General features: G+C 41.4%; 1 protein-coding gene and 1 pseudogene across 1 annotated transcript in view; both read right to left on the bottom strand.

The window, feature by feature from the left end:
* The window catches only part of LOC119356178, an 8882-nt pseudogene extending 6723 nt beyond the window's left edge, over nt 1–2159 (bottom strand).
* Nucleotides 2160–3614: 1455 nt separating this feature from the next.
* Nucleotides 3615–10492, bottom strand: part of LOC119356177 (probable LRR receptor-like serine/threonine-protein kinase At1g56130) — an 8119-nt gene continuing 1241 nt past the window's right edge. Inside the window, exons 3-24 of the mRNA XM_037623105.1 lie at nt 10369–10458; nt 9896–9967; nt 9733–9804; nt 9506–9577; nt 9316–9387; nt 9164–9232; nt 8543–8614; nt 8375–8449; nt 8193–8267; nt 8016–8087; nt 7858–7923; nt 7706–7765; nt 7293–7337; nt 7128–7192; nt 6635–7014; nt 6346–6544; nt 5567–5728; nt 5359–5477; nt 4882–5092; nt 4564–4795; nt 4330–4477; nt 3615–4225 (exon numbers count right to left, since the gene is read on the bottom strand). Of these exons, the coding sequence (XP_037479002.1) occupies nt 3872–4225; nt 4330–4477; nt 4564–4795; nt 4882–5092; nt 5359–5477; nt 5567–5728; nt 6346–6544; nt 6635–7014; nt 7128–7192; nt 7293–7337; nt 7706–7765; nt 7858–7923; nt 8016–8087; nt 8193–8267; nt 8375–8449; nt 8543–8614; nt 9164–9232; nt 9316–9387; nt 9506–9577; nt 9733–9804; nt 9896–9967; nt 10369–10458 (2782 nt within the window). The 3' untranslated portion in view covers nt 3615–3871. The remainder of the gene's footprint in view (nt 4226–4329; nt 4478–4563; nt 4796–4881; nt 5093–5358; nt 5478–5566; nt 5729–6345; nt 6545–6634; nt 7015–7127; nt 7193–7292; nt 7338–7705; nt 7766–7857; nt 7924–8015; nt 8088–8192; nt 8268–8374; nt 8450–8542; nt 8615–9163; nt 9233–9315; nt 9388–9505; nt 9578–9732; nt 9805–9895; nt 9968–10368; nt 10459–10492) is intronic.

Here is a 10492-nt window from a genome sequence, read left to right as displayed (position 1 = left end):
TTTTTTGAGACAACGACATTTTGGTGGTGGAATGCTGGAATGGAACGATGGATTGAAGGGATAGCCAGATGGGCTGAAAACTATACGCGAGAGGGCCGGGCTGAGCTGAAAAAAGGCATGGGTCCTTTAAGACCCACTGGACCCGGCCCAGTAGTTATCTCGAGTTATTTTTGTCTTTCAAGGTCACCATCACATTTCCCCAATGAGAATCACTCTAAAACAAATCCCCATGGAGAAAAGACATGTCTTTGTCTGTTGACTATCACTAAAGTTTAAGCATAGTCTTTGAACTTTTATACTGCCAAAGATTTTTGGTCCGTCAACTGACAAAACTATCCAATTTTGATTTTGGCACACTGAAAGTGGTTTTGGCGTGACATAAAGGCAGTTTCCCATGAGTTGCAACAAAGTCAATAGAAAAAATGGGAGAAAATCAATAAAATCAGGGAAAATGCAAAAAAATGAGTCCTTTATTTTAAGTTTAGTAATCTGAAGATAAAATGGATAAAATAGGTTATTTTTTTGAAAAACTTAGGAAAAAATTCTAGTGTAGGAAACTAAACATTATTTTAAAATTTTCTAATGAATACTTGCATATAAATTTAGGAAAATGAAACTTTATATTTATCAATAATATTTCTAGAAAAAATATTGGAAAGTATGGTTTTTTAAAATGAATAAATTAGAAATAAACTTAGCAACTTTACAAATTCCATGGTTTTCTAGATTTACTAATTATAAGGCATCCTAGATTATTTTTTCAGACTGTTATGTGTACTAGTTTTCAGAATTCCTACAATCTTAATCCTTTTAATGGAATATTTAACCCCCCCCCCCCCCCCCGCCCCTCTATTTTTTAATTTATTTTTATGGTACATGGACTGCCACTTGTGCTAAACTTTGTCAGGTCATCATCAAGGCCTCTTTGGGTAGAGGTAAGAGATGAAATATAGACACTTGAGGGGCAGATGTTTTTGTTATTCGAGTTCAAGTTGATGTACTATGTTTATACTCAGACTAGTAATTCAAATTTACATGAAGCTTTAGTAAAAGAAAATGTTTTTTATGAGGCATGCCACAAACGAGCTCTTACCAGAACTTCATATGGATTAGAATCCTGGGAATCCAAACTCGCATATTTTTTTCCCATAAGAGTTTTAATATTCAAAAAATCCATAAACTGTTGTAATAACATCAAATATTCATGTTTAATCAGAAAGCAAAATTCATATTTAATCAGAAAACAAAATTCATCCACCACATCGTGCATGCAAGTAATATACATAGTAGTACGTTGAGCTAAGATGTCTAGCTAATCAAGGCGTGGGGTTTTAACTTGGTAATATAGTAGTATTGCTTGGTGAACAGTGGTTGTTGGTGAACACTCTTGAGCCTAGAAGTGGATAGCACATACAGTTTGATGAGGTGGGTGAGGTTCCTCAGCTCTTCCGGGATGGGGCCAGCCGCGTCCAGCGAGTTTATCTTCCTGCTCCACCCAACCAAGAGCAAATTGTTCATCCTCTCCAACTGACCAGCCGAGCCGTCGGCAATACAGCAGACGAGAAAAATATGGAACGGATGGCGAGAGAGGAAGGGCTAGCTTACAGTCTGGTGACGTGGCAGAGGGTGCCGTTCTGGTCGGTGCAGTCGCACTTGATGGCCGGGTTGAAGTTGGGGTTGTCGTCCAGCGGCGTGTCGTCCGTGGCGGCGCCGCTGCAGGGGTTGCCGCTGATGTTCCACGACCCCGGCGCCGACAGCCCCAGCTTCCCCAGTATCGCGTTCACCGCTGCCGCTGCATCCCACCCCGCCAAGACACCGACCATTAACAGAGCTTAACAACCAGAGAAGAGAAGAGCAGTGAATGCGCGCCACTACTAATCCACTGCATACCTTCGGTCGGGTCGGTCTGCGACGGCGGTGGCGGCGGAGCCTGAGCCTGAGCGGCCGCCCTCCAGGAAGAAGATAGGGCTGTAAGGAGCAGCGGCAAGAGGAGCACGGAGCCATGGCGGAGGCACGAGCTCCACCTTGGACTCGGAGGACCCATCTCCCTCCCCTCCTCCCCGTCAGATTGCAGTCCTACTGCCTACTGGAAGAAGAGGCGATGGATCAGAACAATAAAGCAGGCATCCGCTGGAGAAGGAGAATAGAGATATACTCAGAGGAGCTGTGGGAGGAAACATGCAGCCAAGTCCAAGTGAGTACTGGGCGATTGTTTTTTTATGGAGGTGGCGGCCCCTACTCACTCTAGTACTGCAGCACTCCTACTATACTCCTACGCCGATCAAGCTGCATGCACCTGCTCCTACAACAATGCCGCCAAAAGAAGAGTGAGTTATTGGTACTAGCAGTATTTTTTGCTGTTGTTATCTGGTGTGTTGCTGAATTTTATAGATGAATGCATAAATGCGCGGTGCCCGAATGGAATAGTCTGTTCTCTCAGATGGCTGGCTTGGACCGGGACCAAGAGGCGTGACAAGAACAGTTTTTTTTTTTTTTTGCGAGTGATGACAAGAACAGATTGAGCTCACATGAATGAATTCAGTAGAGGCTCATCGTGCTTGCAATTGCTTGTCATTGTCCTGAATTTACATTATTTTTTCTGCTCCTTGATGGTTGTAGCGCAAGTGGGAATATACTGCATGGATCCACATGCACACGGAGCAGGTGGCGAAGCAAATCAGTAGTTGGAATTTCGCATGGACGTTTTATTAAGTTAAGTGAATATGGTGGCAGTTGGGGCATTTCGTAGGATTGGAAGCCGGCTAACACCATCTCGTACGTTAGGTGTGTATTTACATCTCTGTCGAGGGTAATTAATAAGTAGCTTGGTTTGTTAGCGTGGTCGGTCCCTCTCTCTTTGGTTGTCGTGTGCCAACCTCGGCGTGATGCCTGAACATCAGGCATGGATCTTACCATGTTAATCAGGTTGAAGAGAGAGAAAGCATCGACGTTAACCACGAACATCATATCATAATACCAAAAAGCTGCCACCTTGATGAAGGTGGGGGGGTGATGTAGCACTCAACTTGCCCAAATTTAAAAATGGTACCTATTTGCTAATTTTAAATGACCACATGGTTTTTAAATAACATAATGACCTTCAACTTTATCAAGCCGATCCAGACATGTTACCCAACCCAAGACCCAAATGCAATGAACCAGCCAATGCCCAAGGCCGAAGCAACCACCTTAATGCGCTGATATGACTTTGGGCACATCACTCCACCAAGAATTAACGGTCAAGATTCGAGATGACATCTGAAACAACAAGTATATAACTTTCTTCCACCGGACAAAGTTGCAGGAAAATGTTGACGGAGCAACGTCATCAACGCCGCGTCACTGATGTGCACGTTGTTCAGCTTTCAGCTACCGGCGATTTCCCGGAAAGAAAGACCGAAAGAGAGTCAAGCGAGAGACCAAGCGAATCTCTGAAGTGGATACCACCAATTAGTACCAGGTAGCCATCGACCACCTGCTTATGGTCTGGTCTGAAAGCCAGAAATAAAATGCGCTGTCATAAAGGAAATCGCAAAAGTCCAATATCGCCACGACTGGACAGACATTCTTGATTCTTCGCAAGCAAGCACGTGGGCAAGAAGAGGCCACGAACCTTCCTCGAGCTTCCAAAGTTCAAAGTCCAAGCCGAAAATTATTGCAAATCGTACGCGCGTCCAACGAGACCAAAGAATTCAGAGCTTCACCTACACGAGTACACATACAACTTTTACTCATCCTACATACCACCACTGTACAGTTCAATACAATGCCAAAAAAAAAACTGCCTGTATCGACACCATCCGTAAGATGCATGCATTCTCAACAAATCTGTAGCGCGAGAGGTCGATCGACATCAACGGGTCGAACTGTATCAGCGGCCTTCGTCGATGACGGAGCTCAGGAACGGCGAGGAGGTTTGGGACGTCGACGAGTGGGGCCTTGGCGCCGAGCTCGATTGCCCACTGACGTCGGTGCTCATGTAGGTGGTGTTGCCGCCCTTGATCTGCCATTCCGTGATGTAGCTCGGCTTGGTCACCACGTCGGGCGCCTCGACGTCGCCCGTCAGCATCGCCACCACCCTCGACATGGGGGGGCGCTGGTGGGGCGAGCCCTGGGTGCAGAGCAGCGCCACCTTGATGGCCCGAAGCACCTCATCGCTGTCGAACTCCTCCAGCCTCGGGTCCACCACGTCCAGCGGGTGGTTGTCCTCGTACAGCTCCCACACCTGAAAACATTCAGGTGATGTTTTATTCAAGGAAATCAGTTTTTCCTGTTTTCGTAACTTGTTGCAGGAGACCACTAGCGCACAGAGGGCATCAGTGAGCTTACCCATTCGAAAATATAAACCTTGTTCTCGTCCTTTGTACTGTAGTTTGGTCTTCCAGCTAAAGTCTCCAATACCACGACCCCGAATGCAAACACGTCGATCTTCTCTGTCATATGGCCTCTCATGGCATACTCAGGTGCAAGATAACCACTTCAAGAAGCAGACAGCAAACGCCATCAGCATACATATGAAAATACTACGTAGACATAGGGTCGGAAAGGTGGAAATGCACTTACAATGTACCAGCAACTTTCGTGCTCACATGTGTCTTCTGGTCATCATAAAGTTTAGCCAGCCCGAAATCCGAGATCTTAGGATTGAGATTAGCATCAAGTAAGATATTGCTGGCCTTGATGTCCCTGTGCACAACACGGATGCTAGATTCTTCATGAAGGTAGGACAGACCTCTTGCAACGCCTAAGCATATCTCAAAACGCGTTGGCCAGTCTAGGCTTGACTTCCCTTTGCCTGCAAATGTAGGTTTAAGTTTTTAGTTCTTTATACTAAGCGCGAATCTGCAGATATGTAGCTCCATCAATCAAAAGAAGTTGTACCAAACAGAGCATGGTCCAGGCTTCCATTCTCCAGGTACTCATAAACCAGCAGTGGCTTATTGCCCTCAAGGCAGCAACCATACAACTTCACGAGATTACGGTGTTGCACTCGAGATATAGTTTCTATTTCAGTTGCAAACTCCCTTTTTCCCTGATGAGATTTTTCAGACAGCTGCTTCACTGCCACAAACCTACCATCAGTTAACTTTCCCTGCAAAAAGGCGACATTTTTCACCAATAAAAGTTTCAGGTGTCGCATTGCCAAACATAAATTGCTCCAGATACGCTGAAATAAACACCCTCTCTTCATTTTCGAAAGTTATTGACAAGTATGTGAAGAAATAGAGATACAAAAAATAATCTGTAGAGGCAGATCTGTCTTCTGATGTTTACGTGTACTACTAGCTTATCTAAAGTTATTTCCAGAACGATAACTTTACAGAAAATCCAAGACTGAAATGTATGGGATGAACCAACCTTATAAACCGACCCATATCCTCCTTGACCAAGAAGGTTATCAGGACTGAAATTATCAGTAGCTGACCTCAGCTCACCATAACTGAGGACATTAGGTCTTCCCACAATACTGTACAGCTCTGCAAGACATCACAAAAGATACAATAAGCTTACTTCGACTACTCCTTTGCTCAGTTAGAATGCAATGTGGTCCTAGTATATCTCATACCTTCTTGCTCCAATGATAGTTTTCTCTTTTTCTGCCTCCAAACAAAGATCGCGGCAAATGCTACCAATCCTAAAACTGCTAGACCAACTATAACTCCGACAATCACGCCTGTTTTACTACCATTCTTCTTTGCCGCAGCATTACGCACTGTAGGGGTGAAATCTGATAAAAAGTTCACTTGTTAGAAACATGTGATGTCAACAAGTCAGTATATTTCAAGTGAAGTTAAATGAAAGGTCCGACTATGTGCAAACTGGTTGGTGTATTACATCTTAAATGTCAGGTGATACATGTATTAGGTATTTCACTTCTCTAAAAATTTCTTACTGAAATTTAACTCCAGACCTATCATCCCTGAGTAGTTTGTTTAGTATATTTGATTTACTAGTTCTCTTGTGAATGTCTAACAAATGTAATAGGTAATACAGTAGTGGCAATAGACTAATTGATATTTCTACGAAGCCTCTCATTTATTTCGATGAACAATATCCAAATGTTTTAGTTTGAGCAAAGCCTGACTAGATGCGTTTCCACATTCCATGGTACTGAAAGTATAATAATTAGAACTTCTATAGCAGTTACGAGTACATCAAGGACTAAATGAAATATGTACAGATCAACCCTCATTTTCATATTGACGCTCTAGTATTTCCCTTTGCTATTATTTCAAGCTGCACAGGATTACATTCAGCATAACTTAGTATGTATTTCTGCCAAGTTAATCTGGAGAATATATGGTAGTCAGTATTAAAACCATTATTTCAAGTCAAGGAAAGTACTTGGTGTTGCACTCAAAGCTGAGATCGCAGGCCCGTAGTAGCCTTGAGTAGGAATGCAGCAAGTGCCCTTGCCAGCCCAGAAGAGATGAATCTCAAGAAAGTTCTTCGTGACAGGAACAATGTACTGCTTCCTAACAGCAGTGTAAGATTTCCCGCCTGCCGTCTTCCTTATGTCAAAGTTCTGTTCTTTACGCACACCCTATACCAACAAAATCAAGAATAAAATAATATTGGGCAGGTTATAAGCTAATAGTATTGGTTATCACTTATAAGGGGGACAGGAACCTACCTGAACATATATATCGAAAACCCTTCTCCCTGTGCTCTTCCAAGACTGACCGTCTGGGAAGTCAAACTCTGCAAATTGTAGTGTAACTGTATAATTTCCATTTTCAAGTCCAATACCAAAGTATCTTAAGGATGACGGTGACATCCTTGCATTCCGAAACAGTTCTGTATCGAGTGTATTCAGAAACTGGCGTGAACTGTAGATTATATAACTGCCATTTTGTGCATCCATGAACCTTCCAACATTGCTAACACCCCATGTTTGTGCTCCTGTAACATAAAATGACGCAGGTCCAAGACTTGCATCATCAGATTCGTAGAAAGAATTATCTGAGCCTGATACGGGTCGCCTACTACCAGAGTCCACAGCAAATGAAGAAGCTGCAGGAAGATTAAATTATTTATACCGGTACTAGTTTAGTAAAGCTGCAGTAGCAGGCTTATAGTTCTTCAAGTAGGCATGTGCTTAAATTTTCAAAAGGCAGTAGTCTCACAGTGTGGCAAACCAAGAAAACATGGTGTATTACGCTGAAGGCACCCCCACCCCGTAGGTAAGACACTGCAAATGTAACAGAGTGACACTTTGAACCCAAAATAAAAGCCAAAAGAATCTACTAATTATACTTAAGATGTTGAGGACATATTGAATATGGCCGAACCTGTTGCTGGAACTATCAGCCACGAAATTATTTGTCACCAGATTCCTAAGTAGAAGGAAATTAGACAAAAAATCAGAATGCATTGTTCGTACTTCATAGCATATTAGGGCTTCTTTGCAATAGTTTAAATAAGAAAAGTTAATTTATGCATAAATTTTGAGCTAGTCTGTAGGACTAATGTCTCCTTCCACACACAGTAGGAGCCATAGGCATCTTAAACAATTTTATAAATACTTGTAAGATAAATGCACCAAAACAGTCTATCAGATTTATCAAATATGATTCTAGCATATTTCATCTGTACACTATAAACCTAGCAAGTAAGCTCAGGTTCCTAACCTAGACCAAACGTGCCCTTAATTGGGCTATATTTAGTTGAGAAAAAAAGGAAAGTTTCAGAATTTGGAACTTACAATTGTGAATCTTTAGCCCAAGAAGGAACAGTTCCTGAGAGCTGGTTGTAAGAAAAATCTCTGTACAAAGTAAAAATATGAAAGAACCATTAGAGATTAAATAAACACCTTCCTTCATTTATTGTGTAAATAAAATTAACCACGTTACGTACAATTTTTTAAGCGAAGATCCTATTGAGCTTGGGAGATTTCCTGAAAGGCTATTATTCCCAAGAAATCTAGTCACAACAAAATTTACAAACATTAGCTACAAGAATGATGAAAGCCTTCATTTCATAGAAATATGCTTGCAAGTCAAGATAGTCCATACAAGAAGTTTAGTAACTTCAGATTCAACAAGGTTTGTGGTACTTGGCCTGTGATATTGTTGAAACTCAAATCCCTGTAACAAAAAAAAAGCGAAAAGGAAGGATGTCATCAGCCAATATATAATGGCCTTGCACGAAAGGAATTTGGCTCTAGTTTATTGTGGAAATAAAATGCTTACAGTAAGTTTAAACTCGTCAACTTTGAAAAGTCAATCGATGAAAGCTTATCAGATATCCTACAGTTCCTCAAAACTCTGCAAAAAAAAAACATGTTGCATGTTTTAGACATGACGAACCTGACGAGTTACATCAAATTGGGACTCTAATCTGAGACATTAAGTGAATAACAAGTTATGCATACAAGGTGCTCAAAGATGTCATGTTATTGACGAATGCCAGTGAAGAAGAACTCCCATTTAATATATCACCGATTCGTCTGCACCATAGAAGTAGATTATTAACTGTCCCTGCTGCAACCTTGACATTTAAGAATGACATTTAGCTCTTATCACCGGCAGTAGGCACTTACAAGCTTGTCAATTGGGCAAGATTGGAAAGAGTAGCTGGAATCGGACCTTCGAAAGAATTGCCTTGAAACCTCCTACAATGTCATAGTTCTAGTTAGTCACTTCAAGCACCCTTTGTTGACGGATGTAGCAACCTAGTAGTGAAAGAAAGGACATCTCTATTCTTTGGAAAACAAAAGAATGTGAACATATTTATCTAGAAGTACAACTTACTCCCTCTGTTCCGAATTACTCGTCGCAGAAATGAATGTATCTAGATGTATTTTAGTTCTAGATACATCCATTTCTGCGACGAGTAATTTGGAACGGAGGGAGTACTTCTGAAGAAACGACAGAGTATTCAAAGTGATTCAATGCTTACTCATCACCTTATCGGAAACTAGCACTCATCTAAGCTTTAACTTTTGAAATGACTCTCCCACTTCCACACCAATTTATGTTTTTCAAAGCTAAAGCTTGGCTTGTAGCCTTGTAGGTAATGGAAGCAAACCGCACAAATATTCTCTGAAAACTTTCCCGAAGAAACAAATATTCTTTGGAATTGTGTAAATAACGTATTCATAGTACTTGCTGTGTTTATATTTTTAGAGAAATGCTATAACTGAGATCACTGGCAATCTTACAGCTCTGTTAAACTCCAGCTCCCAATATAATCTGGTATCTGGCCAGTAAAATCATTATCTGATGCCCACCTAAACAAAGAGCAGAAAAGTACAATAAGATATGATAGTGTGAAACGCCTATAATGTCAACAACGCATCAAATATAGGCATACAATATTTTCATTTTCGTAAGCCTGGAAAGTGACGCTGGTAGTGGGCCGCTAAGGCCAGCACTGTCGATGTACCTGTAAGTGATAAATACAAAAACAGCACAAATTAGACATTGAGATGACACTAGTCCAAGCAAAAAAAAAATCGCTTGGCAGAAGGAAAATGGAGTGCCAGAATTCAGTAAATACGTACATTTGTTCAAGTTTGACCAGGTTTCCCAACTCCAAAGGTAGTGAGCCATTGAATTTGTTTGAGCCAATGCCCCTAAAAGTACAACAAGAATTTCAGATTAGACATGCGAACTTGACAACTACTATAATCTATATTATAAGAAGCATGAAATTTATCATCATAGTTACCCTTCAGCCCGAGTTTAACGCATTGATAAATAGATAAATTACTGAAGGTATATTTCTTACAGTGATACAAGATTCGTAAGGTTCCCGAGCTCCTTTGGTAGAGGTCCAGATAACGCATTGATGCCCATACTCCTAATATGTTCAATAGAGGAAGTGTTAGATTTAATGACAAAAAATAAATATATTTATTTGCTGCAATCATTTTTTGAGTTCCGAATCTCACAAGTACTGCATCTGAGCCAGCTTCCCAATGAACGATGGTATAGGCCCTGTTAAGTAATTTTGTGCTAAATTCCTGAAACAGCATCAAACAGATACAAGAAATAATTGAATTTAGTGTGAAATTGGCATATTATACAGAATGTCTTTTTCACGTTAGTACAGCAGAGCACAAGAAATCACTGCCACTATAAGTATATAATCAATATTGTGGGCGGTTCCCTCAATGCTATCCGGGATGCTAAAAATATACTCCAGAAGATAATGGTAACCATTAGCTGAAATTATGTAGCAATCATCTACGAGCACTTTTAAAACAAATATGAGGGCAATGGAAGAAAAAAAAATCTAGAATGTGTAAACTTGGGCAAAAGTTGGGTGGCAGAGTTAACTGGCAAACAGCCAACTCTGCCGGCGCCTCGAACATAGTGCTTTGTCCTCGAGACCATTTCACGTTTGAAAGTTGAGAGGACATACAAATTGGTGAGGCTGGTGAGGTTCCACAGCTCTTCTGGTATCGGGCCGACCGCGTCCAAGGCGTATATTTTCCTGCATTGACAATGACAAGCATCCCATGAGCTACTGGCGGCGTAGGCATTTC

The sequence above is a fragment of the Triticum dicoccoides genome, chromosome 2A (assembly GCF_002162155.2).
Source record: "Triticum dicoccoides isolate Atlit2015 ecotype Zavitan chromosome 2A, WEW_v2.0, whole genome shotgun sequence".
Lineage (NCBI taxonomy): Eukaryota > Viridiplantae > Streptophyta > Magnoliopsida > Poales > Poaceae > Triticum > Triticum dicoccoides.
This window is presented reverse-complemented; position numbering and strand designations above follow the sequence as displayed.